Source organism: Lycium barbarum, chromosome 3, assembly GCF_019175385.1.
Source record: "Lycium barbarum isolate Lr01 chromosome 3, ASM1917538v2, whole genome shotgun sequence".
Classification (NCBI taxonomy): domain Eukaryota; kingdom Viridiplantae; phylum Streptophyta; class Magnoliopsida; order Solanales; family Solanaceae; genus Lycium; species Lycium barbarum.
The window spans coordinates 137,805,237-137,831,562 of record NC_083339.1 but is presented as its reverse complement, the minus strand read 5'-3'; the positions used below and the strand labels follow the sequence as shown (position 1 = coordinate 137,831,562).

Below are 26,326 nucleotides of genomic sequence, written 5' to 3'. Positions count from 1 at the left end.
TCACACATAACTATTCAATTTGCTTCACTTATCCACACACATAATTAAATTAATAATTAAGCCTTATAGCAATAGTTGTATAATCATAAGAAGCTGAGGATAACGAGTAACTCTGGAAAAAGAAACCATCATTACTTCATTTGAGATACAAGAAATTCCAAGTTTTTGGCTTAAAATCCTCCGACACTTGTGCTGTTTCTAGCCATTTCCTTCAATTTAACTGTACTTTAAAACAAATCCTCCACTTTCCGCGTGATTTCATATCTGGAAATGATTCCCTTCTCATCTGCATTCAACAATAGACCTATTTCCGAACCATCACGTATACTAACCTGTGTATAAAATTGATTTCCAAAATAAGGCCAACATAGAAAAAGCGACTCCCATGCCTACACTCTCAATTGTCGAATTCCAACAACAATGATTCGTGAAACATGCAATTGAAGGGTGATCCAACACCATTTCTTGAGCAAATATCATTTTTGCACAATGGTTAAAACTTAGGATAAAATACTGCTTAGTCGACAATGAATGAGAAAGGAAGGCAAAGGTGTGGCCTAGATGTAAATGAAGCAGGAGAACCATGATGTCTCATGTTCAAATTCCAGCGAAAGCTAGAACACTAAGCAATCATTACTTGAATAGATGGAAATACTAGGAGATTCTTCTCATATGTCCAAACCTTGGCGGACAGAGTTACCTAGTATCTGTGCTGGTGGGTGATAGTAGGTACTCATGAAATTAGTTGAGGTGCGTGCAAGCTAGCCGGACACCACACTCATAATAAATAAATCGAAGCAATGTATAACGAGAAAAGATCAATTTGTGTTTCCAGACTGTTAAAGATAGCCCGATTCGTGATTCTAGTTTCGATAAGTAAATTTTTACCTTGTTAAACACAAACCACAGAGAATCCTAGACAGAACGATAATCTAAACCAATGTTTCACGCTAAAACAAGGTTAAGAAGGATTTCAAATAATTCATTCATCATTCTAAAAAAAAAAAACAACAACAAAATATTGTAGCATTGAGTAAAAATTAATTAAAGGATATTATACATTGCTCTCACTAAACTACTTCAAGATTCTTCTGATAGTAACCCGACCCAATCGTCCGACTCAAAGTTAAAAGTTATTTTTTTCCTTTTCTCTTTCCCTTTTCTTGAGCCAAGGGTTTATCGGAAACAACCTCTCTACCGCTCAAGGTAGGAGTAACGTCTGGTACACTCTACTGTCCCCAGACTCCACTTATGGGATTAGAAAAAGAAAAAAAGGGAAAGTCATTATCTTCCATCAGTTAATGCTAACCAATTACTAAAAAGTTCTACTTATCCTACCTTTCTCGGTAAAATATAATAATTAAGTAATTAACTCAACCCCATTTGTTTTAGCAAATTAAAACTGATGCAGATTTGCTTACTTACAAGCACTTCAATGAAAATTATAACTAATTGGGATGACCAGTTGATATAGTAGCAATCTACTACAATTGCAAATTATTTAATTTATTGCATTAACAAGCCAAAATTAAGTAATTTCTTTGTCTCCAAATCACAAAAACACTTGCGACTGGCAATGAGAGCAAGCTCACGCAGAGTATAATTTTTATTTTTATTCTTTTTTCTATTTCTACTTTTATTTTTATTTTGTATAATGTATCCTTTGATGACTTTATATGGGAACATGGTCACATAATCGATCTCAATTTTTTTGGAATTGAGTACTAGATTTTGTTGTTGGAACAAATTTACCATCTCAAAGTAAATAGAGGCTCACGAAACTTGCTCAATTGGTGAAATGTCTTTTTATTTCAATTGGTTTTTACCATCGATTTGAAGGATTTTCCACTTTAAAATGTGTTCTTCATTTTTTCTATTTTCGGGTTTGCCTCTTTTTAACCTAAGGTTGGAGATAAAGAAAGAAAGAAAGAAAGAAAGAAAGAAAGAAAGAGTGAAATATGGTGCTATAGGAACATTTCACCTGTGCATAAAATAATATTTGCAACTTTAAGTTTTTGGTTTCTGTTCATAACATAAACATTAGTAACATTTTGTAACAAAATACTTTGCAGAGGGAGCTTGTGGTTATGGAAATTTATTCCAGCAAGGTTATGGCCTGGAAACAGCAGCACAAAGCACAACACTCTTTAACAATGGATCAACCTGTGGAGCTTACTTTCAAATAATGTGTGCCAATGACCCTCAATGGTGCAATAAAGGCGCAGTCATAACTATAACCGCCACCAATTTCTGCCCTCCAAATTACACAAAAACTGTAGACATTTGGTGCAATCCTCCATAAAAGCACTTTGATTTATCAATGCCTATGTTCTTAAAAATCGCCAAATATAAAGCAGGTGTTGTCCCTGTTGTTTACAGAAAAGTCGGCTCAAGTTTGAGATGAAAGGGAATCCTAATTGAATTCTTGTTCTTGTGTTCAATGTCGGAGGTGCTGGAGATGTTGGCAATGTCAAAATCAAAGGATCTAAGACTGGATGGTTACCTATGATGCTAAATTGGGCAGCTGGTAGGGAAGAGCTTGTCTTTGCAAGTACAAACTAGCGATGGTCGATGGGTTCAATATGATGATGTTGTTCCTGCTAACTGAAAAGTCGGTCAGACATTCAAAGCAAAAAGTAATTTTATCTGATGATGTATTGTGGAAAATAAGTCTTCTTGAATTAATGTAGTCTAAATTTCTTTTGTCCAATTAATTCTCCAACACTTCGAGTTGAGAAATTGGTGTAGGATCACATGTTAATAATCAATTGGCTTCACTTATGCACACACATAATTAAACTAACAACTACTAATTAAGCCTTACATCAAAAGCTGTCTAATCATACGAAGCTTACGATAACGAGTAACTCTGGAAAAAGAAACCATTATTATTTCATCTACGATACGATAAATTCGAAGTTTTTGGTTGAAAATCCTCCTAGAGCCTGTTTGGATGGGCTTATGCTTATAAGCTGCAAACAGCTTATAAGCTAAAAAAATAAGTTGGATAGTCTAACTTATTTTTTTTTAGCTTATAAGCTGCTTTAGATAAACTAAGTCAAATGGACCCAATTATTTTTTTGAGCTTATTTTAAGCACAAAATGACTTTAAGCTGGCTAGCCAAACACTCAAAAAAACTTAAAACAGCTTATAAGCAACTTATAAGCCAATCCAAACGGGTATTCTTATGCTATTTCTAGCCTTTTCCTTCAACCTAACTGTGTTCTCTTATACTATCATGTGATAACAAATGCCCCACTTTTCGCCTAATTTCATATCTGGAAATGACTCCCTTCTCGTCTGCATTCAACGATAGACCTATTTCCCAACCATCACGTATACAAGTCTGTGTATAAGTTTGATTTCCAAAATAAGGCCAACATAGAAAAGGGACTCCCGAACTTGCACTCCATTGTTGAATTCCAACCACAATGAGTCATGAACCAGATAATTGAAGGGTGATCCACCACCAATTTCTTGAGCAAGTATCATTTTTGCAGAATGGTTAATACTTAGGATAAAATAATGCTTCCTCAACAATGAATGAGAAAGGAAGGAGCAAAAAAAGGAAGATAAAGGTGTCTCCTAGTGGTAAAATGAAGCAGGAGAACCATGAGGTCTCATGTTCAAATTTCAGCGAAAGCTAGATCACTATCAGTACTTGAATTGTTGGAGGTAGCAGGCGCAAGAGCTAGCCCGGACACCACTGTCATTAAAGAAACAAAGGAACTAAAAGTAACTCGGGACACATATCCAGAACAAAAATTCACATCATCTTGGTATCACAGAGAAATAGGAAAACTATTTTTGCCGTAACTACTATCATCCCATGGATCTTCATATAACCTTAGTCGTTCAATAATATGAACTCATAACATTTAGCCACTTGAAAACTCTATCTACTTGATCTTCGTAATTCTACAATTCTCCAGAACTGAGGCAAAACTAGCGGCAAAACACAAAGATCATCATAACCCTTTCTAGTCGGAATTAGAGATAAGCTTCACCTTTTGTTGCCAAATGCTTGAGCATGACTTCTGGCAAGAATAACCATCAGAGCACCAATCCCAGCAGCCATTCCAGCTCCAAAGCAGAAAGAGGGCATGTGAACAACCGATCTTCCTTTGTTTTGCATTATTTCCCACTGAAATTGAACATCATCTGGGTGCCATAAGCTCATGTGTACTGCCACTGTCATTCTCACATCAGAATCAACTGGAGTGCTGATAACTTGTAAACACACTGGACAAGAAGCTTTCAAAGTCATTCCTTCTTCCTTTACAGCGACTCTTCCAGCAACTACTATCGCCTTATCTCTCAATGGCTTTCCAAATGGCCTAGAAATCTACACAAGGATTTTGGCTTCAGACGAAGATGAATTGCAAGATTTGCTAATAGGCATGACTTAGTGGCGATCAAATTGAAGTTGGAGTAATTGGCTTACCATTATAAGCCTACAAAACCGCTGCCACGACATCCTCAGCTGATTCTTCATCTTCCGTCTTCTAGGACTGAACTACTGTGAATAATTATAAGGAAAGTTGATATTCTCTACAATGATACTTCATACAAAGAAATAAATAGAATTGGAGGTCTCAAGTTCAAATTCCAGCGGAGTCAAAAATACTACTTCCTCTGTCCCAATTTATGTGATACACTTTCCTTTTTAGTTTGTCCCAAAAAGAATGATACACTTCTATAATGTGAAATAATTTAACTTAAAATTTCCCCTTTACCCTTAATGAAATGATTTAAGGGCACACAAATATCTATGACTTGTTTCACACTACAAGTTTCAAAAGTCTTCATTTCTTTCTTAAACTCCGTGCCTAGTCAACTATATCATATAAATTGGGATGGAGGGAGTAAGTGATTGCTTCTCATTTGTCCAAGCCTTGGTGGATAGAGTTATATGGTACCTGTGTTGGTGAGGTAACAGACACCTCATGGAATTAATCGACATGCGCGCAAGCTCCCAGACACCACAATTATCAAACAATAATAATAATAATAATAATAATAAATTGAAGCAATGTATCACGACAAAAAGATCAATTTGTGTTTACGGCTGTTAAATATAGCCCGATTCGTTATTCTAATAAATAAATTTTCACCTAGTTAAACACAAACCCCAGAGAATCCCACACAGAACGATAATCTAAACCTATGTTTCACGCTTAAAATAAGGCTAAGTATTTCAAATAATCTATTCATTATTCTTAAAAATATCAACAAAAAGAAAAAAAAGGCATCGAGTAAAAATTAATTTAAGGATATTATACATTGCCTCTTCCACTAAACGACTTCACGATTCTTTTGATAGCAACCCAACCCATTCGTAGGACTCCAACTTAGAAGTCAATTTTCTCCATATTTCTCTCTTTTCCTTAGCCTACATTACGCCAAAATTGAGCAATTCAACTGTAAAAACCCACATTAGGCACCCACGGGTGTAGCCTAGTTGTCAATGAAGTAGGTTGGTCTCAGGTTTAAATCCCAGTAGAGACAAAACACTAGGTGAACAGACACATATATCTGTTCGTGAAAGACCATGACTATTCATGAAAAGTCATCTCTTAAGTTCTATAAATATAAGGACACTCTTGAAGTAGAATAGAAAAATTTACAGGAATAAACATGGGCTTTGTTGCATCCTAAAGGAAATTGCTTGTATTTTCCCCAATTTGTATACGGCCAATATCTCTCTGAGGAAAGTCGATTCTTTCACACCTCAAAGTCATTTCTTCTTCGATTATATATTCCTATTTTTCTAACAGTATCCCGTGAAATTAGTCGAGATGACACAAGCTGGCTCGGACACCAGGTTACCAAACCACCCCTCCCCACATTAGCACTACAATGAGCAAAAGTACTGCAACAGATTTAAGCAGTTAGAGAGTAATTTCTTCCGTTACTTTCTGTAAAAATTAAATTGCAATTTTTTCAAAAACAGTTGGAGAATGTACAATGCACATAGCAAGTTCAAAGGAATGCACATATATGTACTTTCGTGTGTGTTAGAGCTAAAAGGAAATAAGGACAGAAGGGTACCAGGTTGAAGCAGCTTAGCCGGAAAAACCTCGTTGACGATATTTGAGTTTACCGTTTTTGTCGAATGGAATTTAATTTTTTTATATGGAGAGAAGAATTCTTTCCAAAGTAAAATTGGGAAAGTTGTCTTGGTGACGAAGGAAATCAACCAGGTCAATATGGGCTATAAACACCTTTTGACTTATGTAAAGTTTGGTTACAATCAAAAAGTTATAAATTGTGTTAAATTTCACGCGGGTCACTTAACTATCACTTTTTTCACAAAAGTCACTTTAAGGTGCCATTTGACTATAAATACCAAAAATAAATTCACATTTTTTAGAATTTTTGAAGTTGGAGTTGGAGTTGTGTTTGACCATAGTTTTTGAAATTGTAGTTTTTGGTGAAATGTAGTTGTAAAAAAGTGAAAAAAGGGAAAAAAAAAAAAAAACAAGTTTTTCTTATTTTTGGTATTCCGGAATACAACTTCAAGTTGTATTCGAAATATTTATAGCCAAACACCCAAAAGTAAAAAAAGTGGAAAAAAAATCCGGAAAAAAGTGAATAATTTTTATGGCCAAACGGCTACTAACTATCATTTTCAACTCAAAGTCACTTAACTTTGAGTATACTAACACAAAGGTCACTAAACCACTTCGCGAAAAGCCACTTAACTATCGTAAAGTGATTTAGTGACACCGAAAAGTGATTTAGTGACTACTCATAGTTAAGTAACTTTTGTGTTAGAAACGATAGTTAAGTGACTTCTATGAAAAAAGTGTGAGTGGTCATCTGTGAAATTTACCCTATAAATTGGCTAATCTCAATTTATGAGTAGTTTCTAACTACTTTAAGTTTAATCAAGATTTTTAAATATATTTTTCAAAACACAACTACTAACTTCCTCTTCGTTTTGTGTACGTCGTCCATCCTTTTCCGTACCATAATACTTGTAAATTTATAAATAAAAGAAATTAAAGAAAAAAGATTAAAGAGTATTTTAGTTATTTTATTGAAGAATAGCTTATCAACACTTTTTACCAAACTTATTAACTACTTAGGAATGCTAATTTCAACAGTTATATATATCCAAGAACATAATTGATTCTTTTATTAAAGTGATTTCAACATTTAATGCTTATCAAAAAATATACAATCAGCTAACTCAAATGGGCTCTAGAAAAGATTAATGCAGGTTTGAGGGCAACGTCAAACCTCTTTTATAAAAACGTTGTTTATTCAAATATTTTTTAACTATTATAGCGAAATGCTGCTATAATTAAAACATACTATAATATAACATATCTTGAAAGATCGATTCCAAAAATAATTAGTTGTTCTAATGAAATGCAGCGAATGAGGGTTTATAGAAATCCTACTGTATAACTACAAAGAACTTGCCATTAGTAAAGAAAAATTCTGGAGTGCCCTTCTTTTATTTTATTTTTAACCATATATGATATTATAAATCTATGCTCTATTAAATTACACCATTCCATTAGGATAACATGTCAGAAATTTCTCCATTTACAGAGTTAGAACCAAAAATATCAAAATATCTGATTAAATATAAAAGGTCAATATAAAAGGTCTCACTCATCTCACAGTATTGCATTCGATATATGCTTTTCTACTACTTTAATCAATTGACTACAGTTAATTAGTAAACTACTCAGCGGTCACCATGTGTTGTTTATATGGCAATAGATCGGTTTCAAAATATTTAACTTGTCTCTTATACTAGTAAAAAATATTGAAAATAAAATTACAATATTAGCTGAACACTTAATTTGACAAAGAAAGTATCAAATTAAATTTTCGAACAAACTTACTCAAACTATTGCACGTTTGCAAAACAAATAAAGGCATAACATTTATCTTATATTTTACAAATTTATTACTACTTAACAATAGTTAATATTTTTCAGAAAAAAAAAAAACAATAGTTAATATTTGTTTTGTAGAGAAAACCCAAAATGATCCTTGAGTTGGGCTCAAAATCAAAACTGTCCACTAAATATGATCGTAGAACACCATTACTTCCAAGATGGATTTTTTGTGTTGTGTCCATGTAAGAAAGCATTTCCTTTAATGGGGACATTATAATCTCTCAAGTCAAGGGGAAAACATGTGTACTTTAGTTCTACTAAAAAAAATAGTGTATGCATCCTTCTCATATCATAACAAATAAGTAAATGTGTTAAACGTTACTAGTCGGCCGTGCCTTGGTAATCCATTTTCAAGGGAGTGAGCAAGTGTAAGATGCAAGAACTACAACATTATTCTGAGCTGTTAAAATTTCTGCTCGTCTTCCTTTTTTCACATGCAACTATATTCTGTTGCAGCTTAAGAGTTTTTGGCTCTCACCGTCACATTGATTAAAGGACACTGAGGTGGTTCATTTATCTAGGGCATATGCCTCTCAAAAAGTAACTAAAATGTGCGAAAACAAACTCAAGCTGAAATTCTGATAGTGAGCGTAATAGAAAGTCTGACTGTATGAACGACTGGTCAAACATAGACAAAAATTGTTCCGAGAATTCGGTATGAAAGGACTCTGGCTCACCAAATCAAAGGTACGACAAAGACAAGAAGATAATGATTCCGACGAACTCTTCTCAACTGTCATTAAACACCTCGACAATCACATCATGGGTTGAACTTGAAGGTCATGAGGGGGGGTTTGTTATCCAACATAAGATAATTCATAAATACTCAATTTAATGCAGGTAATATTTAGCACCGTCGACCATAAGCATTAACTATTTTGGTCATACAACAAACTAAACATTGCATTAGTTATGTCTGAATTAATTTTTCAAATTCTTCCTCTGTACAATTTTATGCCAGATTTATGCCTATTATTCTCCCCATTCCCTCTAACCAAACCACAACTTAAGACCTACATTAGTAAACTTACGAACAGTTTACATTGGTAAACTTACACAAACGTTGTAAAATTCTGCACGAATTTCTTTATTAACCGTTTACAGTAATATTTATACCAACATAACATAGTAATCTCAAGTAGATGAAAGGAAAAGATCCCATGCTATTTCAGTGCTAAGTTGTTATTCCAAAACTTGCTTTTTGAGAGTTTAATCATACATTACCAAGGCACCAACACGGCATGGAAGATGCAATGATGCAGCAACCTGAATTCTAGTAAATCCAACAGTTGATCACGTTATAAACATTTCACAGAACTCACATGGCCTGAATGCAAAATGAGCAAACTGCTTTCCAGAAGTCATTTTAAGTAAAATGGATTATTTTATACACTTCTCACCTTCCGTAAGCAACCATACAGAACAAAACGTTAGGTCAAACCCATCAAAAATTTGTTCCCATTCATACAATGTAAATTTCAGAGCCTGGCTCGATGTGCAACCATTCCCTGCCTGAAGCAGAACTGACCAGAGAAAACCAGGACATTGACATTGCTACCAGCTGTTACGGGTTCTATTAGTACAAAGAAATCCTTCTTTGTGGGGTCTGCAGGAAAAGAGGAGGGGATTTTTTTTTTGTTGGGGGGGGGGGGGGGGGGGGGGGGGGGGGGTTGTTCTGAGTATTAAAAAGGTACAAATAGCCAACACAACAACTTCGCAAATGTTGACATTCACATTTACCTACTAAGATGAGCCTAGGCATCATATATTTACCTAGAAGATAAGAAATTGTAGTACACTACACCTGACTTAATTACCATTACATTCACAACACTGAACTAACTACATATGGACATCTCTCTATCTCTAACTATGGAGAGACACATGGAACGAACCACATTCTTGACAATTGACATAATTGGCCTACATGCAAAATGGACTGCCTATATTGCATTGAGGGACCAATTAGAGACTGTTCTTTCTGCAATTGCGCCGTGCTCTTTGTGCTGCTGCTAGTGCCAGTACATAATTAGCAACAAAACTTCCAAGGGATTTGGAGCTATTGGATTGATGGCGAAAAAATATTAACTAAACTAATGATCATAGTGAAAGACATTGCACCCTAGTTGGGAGATTTTTAGGCATTGGGAGTGCATTAACGTATCTTTGCAGAAAAGGTTTATGGCTATGTGCAGCAGCATCTGTTGAAGATGACTCAGCACCACTAGATTGCCCCCGACCATGAAACTTTGCAAATCGATAGAAGACTGAGAACTTCTCCAGATCTTGTCCTTCCACTATCACGTCTAATACTGACGCTCTCTTGCTCAAACTGCACCATAGTGGCAGCAAAATCAGAACCATGTGAATTGACAAATGTCTTTGTCAGGTAAGCTTAGCAAGCCCATTTTGTTTGGAAGAGGGGGGGGGGGGGGGGGGGGGGGTGTTGTTGGAGAGAGAGAGAAGCAAATATATAAATCTCAACACACGAGTAACACAAATCAAAGATGAAATGAACTCCTAATATTTATAGGGAAGCATTATGGGAGCAAATATAAGGACAACTGCAGTCACTGAGGAAAAAAATAGCAGTATTGATTTTCTCAGAATAGACTAGATGGCTTCATGCACATGCTCAATGGTGGCAATTTTGACAGATGAAACTATCAATGTAGCCAAAGTGAAATGAACTCATAATATTACTCCCTCAGTTTCATTTTATGTCTTAGTTAGACTGGACCAAGTTTCAGAATATAAAGACTCTTGAATTTTGTGGTCTTAAAGTAACGGTGTGTATAATATACCAAAAATACCATTTGAATCTTATGGTCGTAGATATGCCATGTCATTCCATTATAATACGGGAATCTCACTAATGGTAAAACGCGAATGTTGAAACTAAAAAATTACTAAATATAGAAAGTGACATTCTTTTTTAGACAAACTAAAAACGGAAGCAAGACAAATTGAAATGGAGTAGTACAAAAGCATTGTGGAGCTTTTTTAAAATATAACAAAGAAAATCTTTGAAGGCCAATGGCGCACAGTTAAACTCAGTGAATAATGTACCCACTCTCTACCCCTCTCCACTTAAATACCAGACCTATGTTTGCCACAGGGTTTGAACTAGTGGCATGCGCCTAACCCACACATCACGCCCTTTGCACTTACTACTGGACCAAAGCCCAGGGGAGCAAATATTAGGATAATAGCAGTGTTGATTTCCTACTAAAAAGTGACACTATTCATTTATGAACCGGCAAACAAATATGCACTTTCTGGAAGATTTAGTCCAAATTAGCACTATTTCTTCATTTGATGGAGTGGGAAATAACGTCAATGGTGATAAAAATAACTATTACTGATCATCTTTCCATTTTCGAAGATGTGCTAAATCATTAGAGAAGATGTGATTTCCAAGTAAACAAACCTCCATGTGTCCTTGAAATTTAGATCTAGTTGATAATCTATCTATACATAAACAGGGGCGGATTTAGAGGGCGGCAAAAAATCGCATTGTATATATAGGGTAGATTTTCTGTGTTTATGTACATATATCAACTTTTGAATACCCTGACAAATGCAAAAGGTTAGCTCAAGCAGTCCAGGGTGTTTAAAATTGTCTCTAGAGTCCTAGGTTCGATTCCCAGGGGCAACATTACTTTTTATATTTAGCTTTTCTTGTTTTGCCTGAACCCCCTAAGTGAAAATTCTAGATTCGCCACTGTACATAAAAGCACGAAGCCACTTAGCGAAATGTGGTTAGCTTTTTTTACCCATTAAAAGTAGCTTTCACACTAGACAAAATAGTCATTTAATTATTTCATTAATGTTGAGGTCTTTAAAATCAACTAAGTTTTAGATATTAAATTTTTCCTTAATTGAACTACTTAATAGAAAATTCCTAAATTTAGGACCTCAATATTAAATAAGACTTTACCTTATAAAAATTATTTCCTTATAACATAATTATATTATTATTTGTGAAAATTAAATGGTATAGCCTTCTTGCCCATGTTCTTCCATGAAGTATTTGTTTTCACTCCCATGTAGTACAACTCCCTCCGATCCATATTTACATGATGCTTTTATGATTAGTCCAAAATAATTATTTTTTACATAATCAAGAAGGTATTAATTATTACATATTATTTTATCAAATTTACCCTTATTTTAGATGAGTGAATTTTTACATAACCAAGAAACCATATTAAATAGGTACTATTTAATTAAGGGTAACGTGGAGAGAACACCTCTTACTTTACTACTTTCTAGGCGTGAGTGGATTTCTTAAGAGGTGTGCCCAAGCTAAAAGAACTATATAATATGGACTGGAAGGAGTAATTATCTAAGTTACAAGTTTAATCTGGTTGGTATTTGATGTTCTCCAATAAGGACGTCGATATCAGGAAACTGAACGACAATACAAAGAATATTGAAGGAAAGTGGTTTATGACAAGGAAATTCCAACACAAATTAATTCTGCATAATTTTGATTTTCTACATCAGTTTTTATCATTGTATTTTAATCACATAAGAACAAAATAGAAGGAAAGTTTATTTATGACTATTCGCTATTCACAAAGTTCAATCTGTATGTGTTTCTTTAAAAGCTTGATTGTTATTCTAAAATTTTGATTCCATAAGTATTTCTACAATATTTTTCTACAAATAGTATCTATTAATAGGTTTTAGAAATAGTAGTTATTTGTTTAATAAGGATTCTTAAAATATTTGAATTATTATTATTAATCTAATTTAAGTGTATTATTTTATTGCATAATATATGATGATTATATAATATGATACTAGCTTGGTTTTCATATTATTTCTTGTATTTGCTAGACTACACAAATTTAAATGCATAAATGGTTTAACTGTCCATCCCAAAGTAGAAAAATAACAAATACAGATATATGTTGACCAATATATCTTGATTTAGAAGACCGATAACCACAAGACTGAAGAATCTCTGCGACCAATATAAAACGTCTTAAAATTAAAAATCTTACTAAGTTCCTTTATTATTTGAATAATGTAACATAACAATTTGTAGAAGACAAGTAATACCGAAAAAAGGAAAAATCCTATAAGTAAAAATGTAGCTTAGTATCAAAAAAAGAAAATTTCATTAACAAAACAAGTAAAACTTTATCTATTACCTGTTGCATACTTAAAAAGGAAAAGGGTCAAATTTACCCTCCAAGTATGGTTTATAGTTTAAATTTGCCCTCCGTCAAAGTTTGGGATCAAATTTGCCCTCGCCGTTAGGATACTTGATAAATTTGCCCTTATATGGATGGAAGTTTGACTCGGACTCCACAACACAAAAATATTAGCTACGTCAGATCCATGTAGGCTCCACGTCGGATCCCATACCCAACTCCAATTAATTCCACTGTCTTCGCTTTGAATAATGAACGTAAAAGACTATGCAGTCTTAGTATTGATGATGAAGAAAAAGAGTGGAAATCAAGAACACAACAATGGAGAAGAAGCAAAGGATGAAACAGAGCTACTATGTGACGAGTCATTCTGTGAAATTGTGAAGAAGAAGTTATCTTGGATGCTTCTTCCACTTATTGCACGGTATTCGCATTGGATGGACGTAAAAGATTAAGCAGTCCTAGTACTGATGAAGGAAATGGAATAGAGGCTGTTTCTGATGTGACTAAATTACACAGAATCAATGACGCAGAAGGGCAAAAAGAGCATCATGGGCAGAATGGAAATCAAGAATCTAAACTAGATGAAGCAAGAGAGAATGGAAATCAAGAAAACAACAATGGTGAAGAAGCTATTAAAAAAAAAAAATGAAACCAAAGAAACAGAGGAAGCAGAAACAGGGGAAGGTGAAAATCACAAACACGAAGAAAATAGAGAGAATGCAGGAGGAGAAGATAGTGGAAATCATCAAAATTCTGAACAAAATGATCAAAGTGTAAATCAAGAATCAGGACAAGTTGATCAAAGTGGAAATCAAGAATCAAAAGAAAATGATCAAAGTGGAAATCAAGATGATGATGGCGAAGAACAGAACAGAGAAAATGAAGACTACGACGAAGAAGAAGTTGTTGATGATCATCTGGATTTGGCGATTTTAGAGTCCATCTATGAATACAAGTGGCGATTTACGAAATCCACGCTCCGTAACTCTACACCGCCACATCAAGGACGCAGTTCCCGACTTAAATATCCTCCGATTGAAATTGGCGAAAAAGATCGAATCATTTCAGGAAAATTTCAATCTTGGGGAAATGGAAGGAGATAATCCAGATATGGACCGACCCATTGATAAAGAAATCTTCAACTGGTGTAATCAAATATGGGGTAACTAGGGTTATGGGTTAATTGAGTTGGGTATGAAATCCTACGCGGATCCGACGTGGAGCTTACGTGGAATTGAAGTGGCTCATTTTTTTCTGTTGTGGAGTCCAAGTCAAACTTCCCATCCATATAAGGGCAAATTTATCAAGTATCCTAACGGGGAGGGAAAATTTGATCCCAAACTTTGACAGAAGGCAAATTTAAACTATAAACCATACTTGGAGGGTAAATTTGACCCTTAGCCCTACTTAAAATTATTATTTGACATAGAATTATAACCACTTAATTCTATATAATTTAATTATCTTAGTAAAAATAAAAAAGAAAAATAGATAAAGACTAAGAAGAAAATCATAACTGAAGTCGATAAATGTCGGTAGGCACTCCTTTGAGTTTCCTTATTCTTAATTATAAATTTATAATCAGTCATATAATTAAAATCAACTAGTTTATATAATTCAATTATCTTAGTATAACAAAAAAAGATAAATACACTTTCTGTGAAAAAATATGTTTGATTATAGGTGTACAATAGTATGTTCATTATGCTTTAATCAAACACTCCTATAAAATTATGTACCAAAATGTAAATACACGCATTAATAAATACTATAATTAGATATAAATTATTTCAATGTCCACAATTTTTTTTTTTTGAGACATGGGAACCCGCAGCCGCTAACCTTCGGGTTCGGGTGCGCACAGGGTAAACCCAGCTCTTGTACAATAGCTCGCAAACCACACAGGAGAGATAACCCGCACTAGGCTTTTCAATGTCCACAACTGGTATTATATTCTTTAGCACCACATCAAATTATGGATATACTTTTGAACTGATACTTAAACGATAGCATACAACTTAGTAATAAAGTATACATAATTTATTACAGTAATATTTATATAATTTTTAAAGTCTTCTACTTATTAATACAGGTAGACACGCAAAGAGCGACTACTTAAACTAGTAAAGCTGAAATCTGTATGCCAGAATTTAGCATTTTGTGCAGTTCTGCTTTAACTAGACAGACTATTTCTATTCATATTACAGAGACCGCCAAATACAGAAGTGAACATCAGCGTAAAGAAAATGTCCAGGCTCAAATGTAATTAACTTATGAAATATCTCCTGAAACCTGAACCTATCTTCTATTCAAATGCCACAAGTAAAGACATCCCCGATTTCTTAGATGGCTTGATTCCTTCAACTATTTTTCTCCCCCCCCCCCCCCCCCCCCCCACCATCACTAAAAATAAATGACTAGGTGTGTGTGTAGTATAATAATTCAGACAAACTCGAATCTTTTTAGTGATGGAAGCTGAGCGGGAGAAGGAGAAGACGAAGGGCTTGGAACGTGGTTCCACTTGCGTTAATGTGGATTGTTTGGAGAGAGACAAATAGGAGAGCTTTTGAAGGAGTAGAGTCGAGTTTCTCTCAGTCGAGGAGTAGTCTCCGTTCCCTTATTTTCTTTTGGTGCTCTCAATAAGTTCCTTGGTGTATAGATGATTGGGTGGAGTTTGTAGAGAATCATATCTCCTTCTAGATTCTTTACCTTTTGGAATACCGCTCATATACGGCCAGTTTGGCCTTGTTTATGAATGAAAATACATTAACTTGATCAAAAAAACATTAGAATCAAATAAAGACAAAAGCATAAGCGAGATATGAACCATTTACCTCACAAAGTCACTTTCTAACTTCCTTGCTCTTCCCATTAACTCGTCCACAACTCTGGAGAAGTGAGGTCTATCATCTCTCTCAGATGCTTTCCGCTTGTCAGGAAGACTACTAATACATCAAACAAATTATTAGGACCTCAACAACAAATTGTAGATGCAAACTAATCAATCTCAAGTAATAAGTAGAGCATCAAAAAAAAGCAGCTCAAATGTGGACTTCTCAAGGCTGGGAACTTGTATTAAGGAGAATGTTGAATGATTGGAAGGTAGCTAGGTTGACTGAATTCTACAAGCAGCTGGAAGACTTTAAAGGTTAACAGATGGAGGTGGATACATTGTGGTGAGTGGTGACAGGGGCATAACAGTGGCAGTTATAAGGTGAATGCAGCATACAAAATTTTGAATCAATCTTCTCAGCAGATTATTAATTGGCCATGGAAGCATATTTGGAAAATCAAGATACCCTACAAAGTAGCTTGTTGTACTTGGATGCTAGGAAAAGATACTGTCTTGACCCAAGATAATCTCATTCAGAGAAGAATTTCACTTTGCTCAAGGTGCTATCTATGTGGGAAGAATCTGAGACAGTTAGCAATTTATTCTTACACTGCAAGATAACAGATTAGCTATGGAAGACCTTTATTAATCTCAGAGGTATATCCTTGAAAATGCTCAATAAGATTATTGAAGCTCTTTTATGTTGAGATGAGGCTGGTGCTGGAGCAAGAGACAGAGGTAGATGGAGAATTATCCCAGCATGTGTTTGGTGGATCATCTGGATGAGAGGAATTCCAGATGTTTTGAGGATAGTGGTAGCTCAGTGCAAAAGATCAAACCAAATGGTATCTTGCTTTTCTGTTTTTTGTGTAAACAGAACTACACAGAAGACACTGAATCAATCCTTGAAATTATAGAATCTTGCTAGGACTACAGAACAGTTTTCTCTTCTAATTTTGCTCATTGTAAATATGGTTGCAGTACAACCTTTGTACTGATATTATGTAACAATCTCCCAAAAAAAAGGTAATAACTAGAACTTACAGTTCTTTGCCATCTTGAGGCATATTGGTATCAGCATCCGAGCAAGAGACCATGCTGCATGCATCCCCTAATGCCAATCTGGAAATGGAGTAAGCCACACTCTCATACTCCGATTTAGCATCTGCAGAAAGAACTGCTGCAGGCGGAGGGTAAAATAGTTGCTGCATAAGCTGAGTGGTCAACAGAAGCCTTCTTCTAGCTTTAAGCCTTGGTGGCCCATCATCAATAGAATCAATTTCTTTAACCTGTTATCAGAAGAATAAAGGATATCAGAAATGCAACGGCAACCAAATTACAAATAACAGGATTATAGTCGACAACTCAAGCGACCTTTTCAGGAAGCCTATTAACTGCTTTGGCCCACTCTATATCCGCCAGGCTGCCAAAGGAAAAATTAACATGCATCAACAAACATGCTGTTAGAAATAACATAACCACCAAAGTGAAAACAACAGATGGAATAACAGAAGCAGCCAAATAGCTTAAAAGCAAAGGGATTTATCAAAGTTGTTGCACAATAAGAACCTGATTGTCTGATCGCTACATAAATCCAGAGAAATTTCTTTGTACCAAGGAGTGAATTCAGATGTAGTACGTTTCCGCTTTTTCGGTTTCATGATTGGGTGCTGCTGATCAACGTTCATTGGCAACGTTTGTAGAGAAGAAAAATGTTCAGTTGCAGCAGAGTTGGCAATTGAACTTTGCCCAACATTACCAATTTGACTTCTATCAGCAGTTGCATGTATTACTTTCTGAATAGAGTTAAAAGCATACAAACCACTGGTAGACTTTGCAGGAATGAAAGGCTGTTCTGCTGCCTTCATGGCGGCAGCAGCTCTGTGTGCATCATACATCTGTAACATCTGCCCATTTTTGAAGCTTCCGTACTGATTGAACCATGATGGTGGCATATGTGGACTAATCTGAGTTTGCTCAGGCTTAACACTACTAGTATTGCTGTTAAGAGAGCCAGTCTGAGAATCATCCTGACAAAATGCAACATCCTGAGGAGTCATCCTTCCTCCATGTTGAAATGATACACTTCTCTGCAAATCATCTGGCCCAGAGAATTTCAGCATTCTAGAATCACCAGAAGGAACTTGCTGAGTAGCTGCACTGCTGTCTGGTACCCTCATTCTTTTGAGGGCCATATTGCTTGGGTCGGTCTCCACGTTTTTCATGGTCCACATTTGGTTTAATAAGGAATAACTTTGATTAGGAAAGCTATTTGGTTTCAGTGATCGGCCAAAGGCTTCAATATCTCTCTGCATAGAGGAATTTGCAGGAGATCCTTCGCGGAGATTCTTGACAATAGATTCTCTACCCTGTGAATCGTTCATCTCCTGCACTAAGTCCACATTTTCCGTAGGTACTGGCTCAGAAGTATTCTCCTTATCTTGCAGTTCTTCCCCCTCGATAGAATGCAGAGAATTCACTGAACTACTACCAAGCTCAGACATGAAAGTCCCTCCTTTGTTGGCATCTTGATCACCTTGCCTCTCTGGAGCAGATAATGATGACTCCATAATATTCATCTGATTCTGCTGGAGAATATGGGAAGGATTCTTGCTATACTGACCACTAAAAAGGTGCGGTGGTGGTGGAAAATTGGTGTGCATATTAGTGAACTTGGAAGATGCACCCTGCAGAGATATCCCAGGCATTAAAAAAGAAGGGGAAGCTGACATTGGCTCCTTGGATGAAGCTCGATCAGTGGAGACGCTTCCATGGGGACCATTAGCATTACTTAACTGAGAATTGCCCATAGAGAGCGGGGGGCTATATGGTACATTGCTAGCACCATCCGGCAAGGGTCCTCTGCCAGAATCTCCTTTTTCTATTGAATGGGGTTCATCAAAAGATACACCAATAGACTGATTTGTTGAGTCTTGCCCATTTGCCCTAACCATGTGGGGATTTTGAAGCTGATTTCTAGAGTAAGTATGACCAGAAGCTGATTCAAATGCTGAAGAAAAGTTCCCAGACATGGTGTGCATATCAGTTCCATTAATTGTACTTCCTGAAACTCTTGTGTTATGCTTAGACTCTTGCTGTAAGAGGCCAGAAGGGGCAGGGAATTGAGCCTGATGGGGACGGAGCATCTGCCCCCGACTTCTCTCTCTAATCTCAGCAGCAGCATGGCTTGAATGTGAAGAGCTAACTGCTCCAGCAAGACCTTGAGATGACAAGAGATGGGTTTGGACTGAGATCTGCTGCGATGGAGGGCCAAGTTGAAGACCAAAACCTTGAGAGGCCGAAGACCGACTTCGCCGGAGGTGTCCAGCAGACCCATCAGAATTTTCGGCTTCAGGCGCATCAGATGATGCTTTATGTTCATAATTGCTGAAGTGAGCTGTAGAGCCACGCTCTCTCAACGGGTCCACCTTCTGAAGAAGCTGCAGCATGTCTGGACTGAAATGAGAAAACCAATCAAAGCATCAGATCTATACAGCATGAAGAGATTAAAAGATTGCAGCTGAAATGTTCCGAAGAATCATCTAAAGTTATGACAAATAATTTCTTAGTGATTTAAGATATCTCTGTGTACCTAGGAGATTAACTAAGCATTTTGGGAAACATTTGAGTCGAAATTGGAAAAATAGCGGTTGGAGTTCAAGTTGGAAAAAGGTTTGTGGAAGTCAAAGTTCTATTTGGACATAGTTTCATTTAGAAAAAGAAAAATTTGTGAAACTCAGATTTCTGAGAGGAAGCAAAGACTTTAGAAACATTACTTGAAATACAACTTCAAACTATTATTTCAGATTTCATGTTAGTTCAAATAACATTCAACTTGAAACCCAAAACTTCTAGCCAAACTTCAACTTGGAAATAATCATTTCAGTATTTGAATACTGAAATAATTGTTTCCTGGCCAGACAGGCCTTTGTAAGTTATGACAATACTGAATTGACAACCTAGATTTTGGAGCCGAATTTGGTGATAGCCCAAAAGATCTGTTTATCAGTGTAGACATATTAGATCCACCACCAGGAAAGCTGCCACCAGAGTGCACCTGGCCATAGCCTTTTCCATCAGCCAGCTCATCAGATAAACCCACCTGTAATGTACGAAACATTCCCCTTTTATTACTGACCAAAGGTTTACAGAACTTAATAGAATTATACTATCATATATCAGATATAACACCTTTTCCAATTCTGCCTGAATATTAGGAACCTGAGCCAACAAAGACTGGCCATGGTGGGGATTCTGCTGCAACATAGGCTGAGAATGAGTAGGGTGTTTCATTCCACACGTAGGATCTGCATCCTTATCCACGTTTCCCATAGGATGATACTGAAACTTGTTAGCCCGAGAATTTCTCCGACCAACATCATTAGACAACTTATGCTTCCCAGTGGGCAGAAACCTTGAATCCTTAGCATCTGTTAATACATTATCCCTAACACCACCAGCAGAAGAATGAGGGGATAAGTTAGAGCGATGGCTGTCATTCGAATTCTCCTGTTTATCACTGTTCTCCATCTCATGCATTTTACCCTCTTTGTCGCCAATATCCAGAGATGAGTGCAAAAGCTGGTTGTCCTCAGAAACATGATGTTGTAAGACCTCCCCTTTGCTGACACTAGATTTTACCAATGGATCAGCATTCTTCCAATAACTAGATTGATGATTATTTTGGAAAAATTGACTGGTTTCCTCGCCACTCCTCATGGTACTTGAGTTTGGTGTTGCGGCAGAACTATGCAAGCTAAAGACCTCCGAATTTGCCTGGGGACTACCCACAGATGATTCTGTGCGTGCCATAGTAACTGTAGTATTACGGCCAGGATCAGAATTCCACCCAGCACCCCTATGAACAACTTCACCTTGAATGAATTTCTTCTGATTGTAATCTTGGGAACGTTTAAATGGATTCTCTCTTGAGACACTCACTGCATCTCCAGAGGGCATTGCTGATTCAAGAACACTCCAGCCAGCTGATTTGTTGTGTTGTTCCCTAGCTCCACCAAGCTCGGGTGCCAAAGAAGTAGAAATGTTTTTTAAAATCATTTCCCTGTCAAGAGGATTTGAAGTCTTCTCAACCATCTCGCAACCTTCAGCTCCTAACATCTGTGTTTGGCCTAAATTAGACAACTTATTTCTTCCATCTGATGACGTCAAAAGTCTCTGAGAAGAATTTGATTGCAGACTCTTGCCTGGCTCAAATGGAAACCTCTGACCCTGAACATTGTGATAGCTATTTCTCATATCGGGGCTACCAGAGGGATGAACAGAAACAGAATTTAAGGATGAGGCTTGGGGCAAGTTGTCTTCGGCATAAGTTGTTTTATGTCTCTCACTGTTGTATGTCAAGTTCGGACTCCCGCAAGGAATTTCAGTACTATGAAAATTCACACCAGTCCACTGCTCCTGTAGACCAACATCACTGCTAGAAATTTCTGCAACAGCAGACTGCATAAGAGCACTCCAAGTACCACCTTGGATAGAAGGAGTCCCATCTAGCAATTCAGCACCATCAAAAGGATTACCACCTTCACCGCTCATAGGGCTCTTGCCAAAGGCGGCCCATATATTATCATCTGAACCAAATAAAATTCTTTCTTCTGTAGGATCCAATCCAACTTCGTTCTGTGAGGAAGAAGCTCCCCCGGCCGCTTCGTTCTGTGAGGAAGAAGCTCCCCCGGCTGCTTCCTCCTGTGAGGTATCTGAAGGAACAGCTATATCCTGTCTGCCACAGAATTCCTGTAGAACTGACGCTTTTTGCATAGCATCAGCTTGCTGAAGGTTACCCACATCCACTGCATTAGATAGGGTTTGGCTTGGAGCATCTCCAAATACATTTTCAACTTGGAGTCTCTGTCTAGAGAGGAAAATCCCATCCTGCGCACTGACTTGATCTGCTAATGGAGCATATTGATTAACTGGAAATGAACTATTAAAAGTTGGCATTGGCTGCACTGCTTGCTTATCTGTCACCCCTTGTGAAAATTGGTTTAGAGATGGTCTTGAACTAGGAACAGGAACTCCATATAGAGATTGATCAATCTGTTGAGGAATCAAACCCATTAAGCGCTGTGCTTGGCCATTATTGGTGGGAATGAGTCCACTGGAGGACCCTTGAAGTACTGGAGAACCACGCTGTGACCAGTTTGTGTTGCCAAGCTCATTTGCCCAGGTATGATTTAATGCACCAGAATCCGCAGTACCATTAACTAATGCAGAGGAATGTACACCAGATGCTAACTTAGGACTGGAAGAAACTTGATTTAAAGTATTTTGTTGCCTTGCTTCTAGTTGATGAAGTTGCTGCTGTCTCTGAAGTTCTTGCATCTTCATGAACATAACCTGCTGTTGAAATTGTTGCATGTCATTAATCCCAGACTGCTGCCGCTGCAAAGAATGCAGCATGTTTGATTGCTGATGAGAGATTTGCTGACCACCAAAAAGATCGCCACTCAAAGGACTATCCGAAGGTTCTGATCTAACAGATACTCTTGCGTGCTGCTCAGGACCCAACCATTGCTGCGACTCAAAAAAAGATGAGCCTCCTGAGGCTATATTACGTTGATCAGAACTAGTATCCACAGCAGGAAAGTTTGTTTCATCCTGCCTTGTCTGGTAAAACTGATTACCATACATGTAGCCATTCAAATTTGGCTGCTGGCTTTGTGACTGATTTTTAGCAAGCTCAGGCCTCTGAATTGGCTGCGTAAAATTTAAACCATGCTGCCCATTGAATGGGTAACTGCTTATTCCTCTTCCAGCGTCTGCATGCAGGAAAAGTAAGATATCAATCACAGCCATTCACCAAGCTATTAATAGTTTTGAGAGCACATGACATATTAAATTACCAGAATTCTGCAAATTGTAATTTTTCGTGTTGGAACTCAGTACACCTATCTGTCTCTGACTTCCAGCCCACATATTGCCCCTTGAAGTTGGCCAATTGACGTCCGCTACTGGGGAATTATGCTGTACTTGTGACAAGCTGTCTTGTGCAAAAAAATTGTGAACACTATCTCCAAATTCATTGCCAGGCATAGATGATTTTCCAGAACCTTTGCGTGTATAATTTTGCAACTGAATCTTCTACGGTTTGGCATTACAATCAATGTACTATCAGAACATATACATATTCACTTTGGATAACTATTCTCAGCTGTCTGTCTTGAAACTCCTGCAAGATCATTCTAGTTTTCATTAAAAGTTGCAAAATCATGCTGTAAGTGCCACATTGTCAGGTTCTTCATGATATTATTTGAGATGAAAAAGGTAGTCTGGTGTAAGAATTGAACATTAACATTAATGAACTACTTCCATGCACCATCTATATAAACTACAAGAAGATAAATAAGTGCAGGCATTGAAGCTCAACGCTATCCTTCCGCACAAATCAAAGAAACGACCTAAATGGAGGACCAAGAAGACATGACATAAACAAAAGAAAGAGAAGAATCGGAAACGATCCAAGATTGGATCAATATAAAGCGTCTAAATGAGACTAACAAGCTCAATACACCATCTAAATTTTAAGGCAGTCCACTTTTCAAAAAAAAAAAAAAAATCTCCCCGATTGTACCACACAAAGGGAAGAGGCGGAAATATGTGCCTTTTTTTTTTTTTTTTGTGTGTGTGTGTGGGAGGGGGGTGATAATTTTGCAATCAGATGATGTGAGTTATTTGGAGAGGAAGAAATAGGAGAGCTTTTGAAGGGATAGAGGATGAATTTTGAACAATAGAAAAGTAATTTTTTTTTTTTTTAGTAAATAGAAAAGTAGCATTTCATCCCTTATTTCTTTTTGGTGCACCCATGTGGTTCCTCTTTGTATAGAATATTGCATATGTCAGGACACCTACAGAACGCAGCACAGGTCAAGTTGAAAATGAATCCTTATGATTAGTTTGTGATGCTTGTTCTTATTTACCAAGGTCATGTAGTCCCAGCAAAGTTAATGATATAGCACTATAAAATTATTGCTCAAAAAAAAAAATATTGCTCATGTGACCGCTTTGTTTTGCATTATAAGGAACTCAAACCTCTAACCACAATAGTAACATCACACCATATGGCACTACCCTCTCATGGAGACCCTACAGCTCATTCCTTGCTTCCCTCTCCAACTATCTTCACTTTTGTTTACCCTCACAACAAAAGATACTGACTTTAGAAATTAAATCTACCAGTGCCACCACATTTAAGAGCAACACTACTTTTCTAACTATTAAATGAAGATAATATCTTAAACTCTGTTCTTACAATATATCCTATTCCAAGAGCTCCTTTTCTTGTTTTTACTTTTGATAGATTCCAACAGTTAATCATAATTATTACCTCAGAAGAAAACTAACCCTAAAGTATCACAAATTTTTCATAACGTAACTAACTTTAAACTATCACAGAAGTTGCAAAGATGATTCCATACTTAATGTGCTAACCATCGGCTCACATTGCACTTTGCCACTACCTTACTCATCACAGTCAATACAAAGAACATATATAAATTCCAAATTGTGCGTTAGAGAGTCTAATTCTAAAAAGAGGTATCATTTTTAAACAACTCTGTGTATTATCTAAAAAAAAAAACTCTCAGTTAGCATCATAATACAGAGATTTACTAAACCAAGAACAAAACTGATAGGACAAACTAATAAAGTCACTAACTTTAAACTATCACAGAAGTTGCAAAGATGGATTTTATACTAAATTCCCACTTAAACCTACAGATTTGTGCTAACCAACCGCTCACATTGCACTTTAGCACAGCCTTCCTCATCGGCTCATCACAGTCAATACAAAGAACATATATAATTCTAAATTGTGGGTTAGAGAGTCTAATTATAAAAAGGCATCATTTTTAAACAACTCCGTGTGTTATCTGAAAAACACTCAGCCAGCATCATAATACAGAGATTTACTCAATCAAGAACAAAACTGATAGGATAAGCTGTTAAATTCACTGTACCCAGGCCGGTAAAACCAAGGACAGTAAAAAAATAAAAATCGAGTCCATCCAATTAAAAACAGTGCATTCCACATAAATTAGGGCTCATCATAAGATTTTTGATAAAGTCACTAACTTTAAACTATCACATAAGTTGCAAAGATGGATTTCACTTAATTCCCACTTCAACCTACGGATTAGTGCTAACCATCTGCTCACATTGCACTTTGGCATAACCTTGCTCATCACAGTCAATACAAAGAACATATATAAATTACTCCCTCCGGATCAGAAAAAGAGTCCACTTAGCCATTTGCACACCCCTTAAGAAACTACTCACTCCAAGAAGAAAAAAAAACATGTAAATTGACTAAACTACCCCTAATTAAATAGACATTGGGATTTGATCATATAACAATTAATAGGGGCAAATCTGGAAAGATAAGGTTAATTGTTTCTTGATTTAATAAGTGGACACTTTTTTTGACCAAAAAAAAAGGCTAAGTGGACACTTTTTTTTGATCTGGAGGGAGTATAAATTATAAAAAGGCATCATTTTTAAACAACTCCGTATGTTATCTTAAAAACACTCAGCTAGCATCATAATACAGAGACTTACTCAACCAAGAACAAAACTGATAGGACAAACTGATAAAGTAACTAACTTTAAACTATCACAGAGATTTCATACTTAATTCCTTCTTTTTCTTGAAATGGTAAAAGTTTTACTTAATTCTCACTTAAACATACATATTAGTGCTAATCATCTGCTCACATTACACTTTAGCACAACCTTAATCATCACAGTCAATACAACGAACATATATCAATTCCAAAATTTTAGGTTAGAGAATCTAATTATAAAAAGGTTTCATTTTTAAACAACTCACACTCAGCTAGCATCATAATACAGAGATTTACTCAATCAAGAACAAAACTGATATCACGAGCTGTTAAATTCACTGTACCCAGGCCGTCAAAACCAATAACGGTAAAAAAAATTAAGTCCATCCAATTAAAAACAGTACATTTCATAGAGATGTATAAAATTAGGGCTTATATAAGATATAGAACAAAAATGTTAAGCAAACATACCCAAATGTTGAGTTTGATAACAATGGAGCTCCGAACCGACCCGTTAATTATCGGAATTCTAGGGTTTTGAATCGGCGATAGAAATTGCGGTGCTGTTGAGAGAGAAGAAAGAGCGAGAGAGAAATTGAAGTGTCCCTAGAGAGAGATAAAGTAATCGAAATGAGATTTTAACTGAAACAGTCCCTAAACTTTGGAGGAAAAGTTTCATTTGGTCCTTGAATATTCACATTGAGCATACATATGCTTTTAAGTTTACTATTTTGGTGCACTTTGGTCCCTTGAGTAACTGCCAAAGCCAAACGGAAGTTGATATGCTTAACGGAAATTAGGTCACGTGCGGGCATATCTAACAAAGTTCC

The 26,326-nt window shown here is 36.4% G+C and overlaps 2 protein-coding genes and 1 pseudogene across 4 annotated transcripts; 1 reads left to right on the top strand and 2 right to left on the bottom strand.

Moving 5' to 3' along the window:
• Positions 1–645: 645 nt before the first annotated feature.
• LOC132631452 (expansin-A23-like) lies at positions 646–2,608 on the top strand (annotated as a pseudogene).
• Positions 2,609–3,693: 1,085 nt separating this feature from the next.
• Positions 3,694–6,215, bottom strand: LOC132632873 (uncharacterized). 2 transcript variants are annotated; one of them, XM_060348996.1, is made up of 3 exons: positions 6,053–6,215; positions 4,446–4,517; positions 3,694–4,346 (listed from the first exon to the last, which is right to left on the bottom strand). In XM_060348996.1, exons 2-3 carry the CDS (start codon positions 4,494–4,496, stop codon positions 4,005–4,007), a joined length of 393 nt encoding a protein of 130 aa, XP_060204979.1. In that variant the 5' UTR covers positions 4,497–4,517; positions 6,053–6,215; the 3' UTR covers positions 3,694–4,004. The 2 variants fall into 2 exon arrangements, with proteins under 2 accessions (XP_060204979.1, XP_060204977.1); XM_060348994.1 differs by having other exon boundaries at positions 4,446–4,520; positions 6,053–6,212.
• A 3,361-nt stretch (positions 6,216–9,576) lies between these two features.
• Positions 9,577–26,123, bottom strand: LOC132632872 (uncharacterized). Of its 2 annotated transcripts, none has more exons than XM_060348992.1 (9): positions 25,968–26,123; positions 22,782–23,107; positions 20,113–22,697; positions 19,881–20,023; positions 17,491–19,377; positions 17,296–17,344; positions 16,966–17,210; positions 15,923–16,033; positions 9,577–10,252 (listed from the first exon to the last, which is right to left on the bottom strand). In XM_060348992.1, the coding sequence occupies exons 2-9, from the start codon at positions 22,969–22,971 to the stop codon at positions 10,021–10,023; spliced, it is 5,442 nt and encodes a 1,813-aa protein (XP_060204975.1). In that variant the 5' UTR covers positions 22,972–23,107; positions 25,968–26,123; the 3' UTR covers positions 9,577–10,020. The 2 variants fall into 2 exon arrangements, with proteins under 2 accessions (XP_060204975.1, XP_060204976.1); XM_060348993.1 differs by having other exon boundaries at positions 15,923–16,030.
• Positions 26,124–26,326: the final 203 nt, after the last annotated feature.

What these genes read in the sequence shown, in the direction of transcription:
- LOC132632872 (XM_060348992.1), bottom strand. Translation starts at nt 22,971, where the DNA reads ATGCCTGGCAATGAATTTGGAGATAGTGTTCACAATTTTTTTGCACAA. An exon ending in TTCAGGCAGAATTGGAAAAG is followed by an intron (nt 20,024 to 20,112) that starts GTGTTATATCTG and finishes CGTACATTACAG; the next exon opens with GTGGGTTTATCTGATGAGCT. An exon ending in AATTCGGCTCCAAAATCTAG is followed by an intron (nt 19,378 to 19,880) that starts GTTGTCAATTCA and finishes TTCTCATTTCAG; the next exon opens with TCCAGACATGCTGCAGCTTC.
- LOC132632873 (XM_060348996.1), bottom strand. Translation starts at nt 4,496, where the DNA reads ATGAAGAATCAGCTGAGGATGTCGTGGCAGCGGTTTTGTAGGCTTATA. An exon ending in GGTTTTGTAGGCTTATAATG is followed by an intron (nt 4,347 to 4,445) that starts GTAAGCCAATTA and finishes ATCCTTGTGTAG; the next exon opens with ATTTCTAGGCCATTTGGAAA.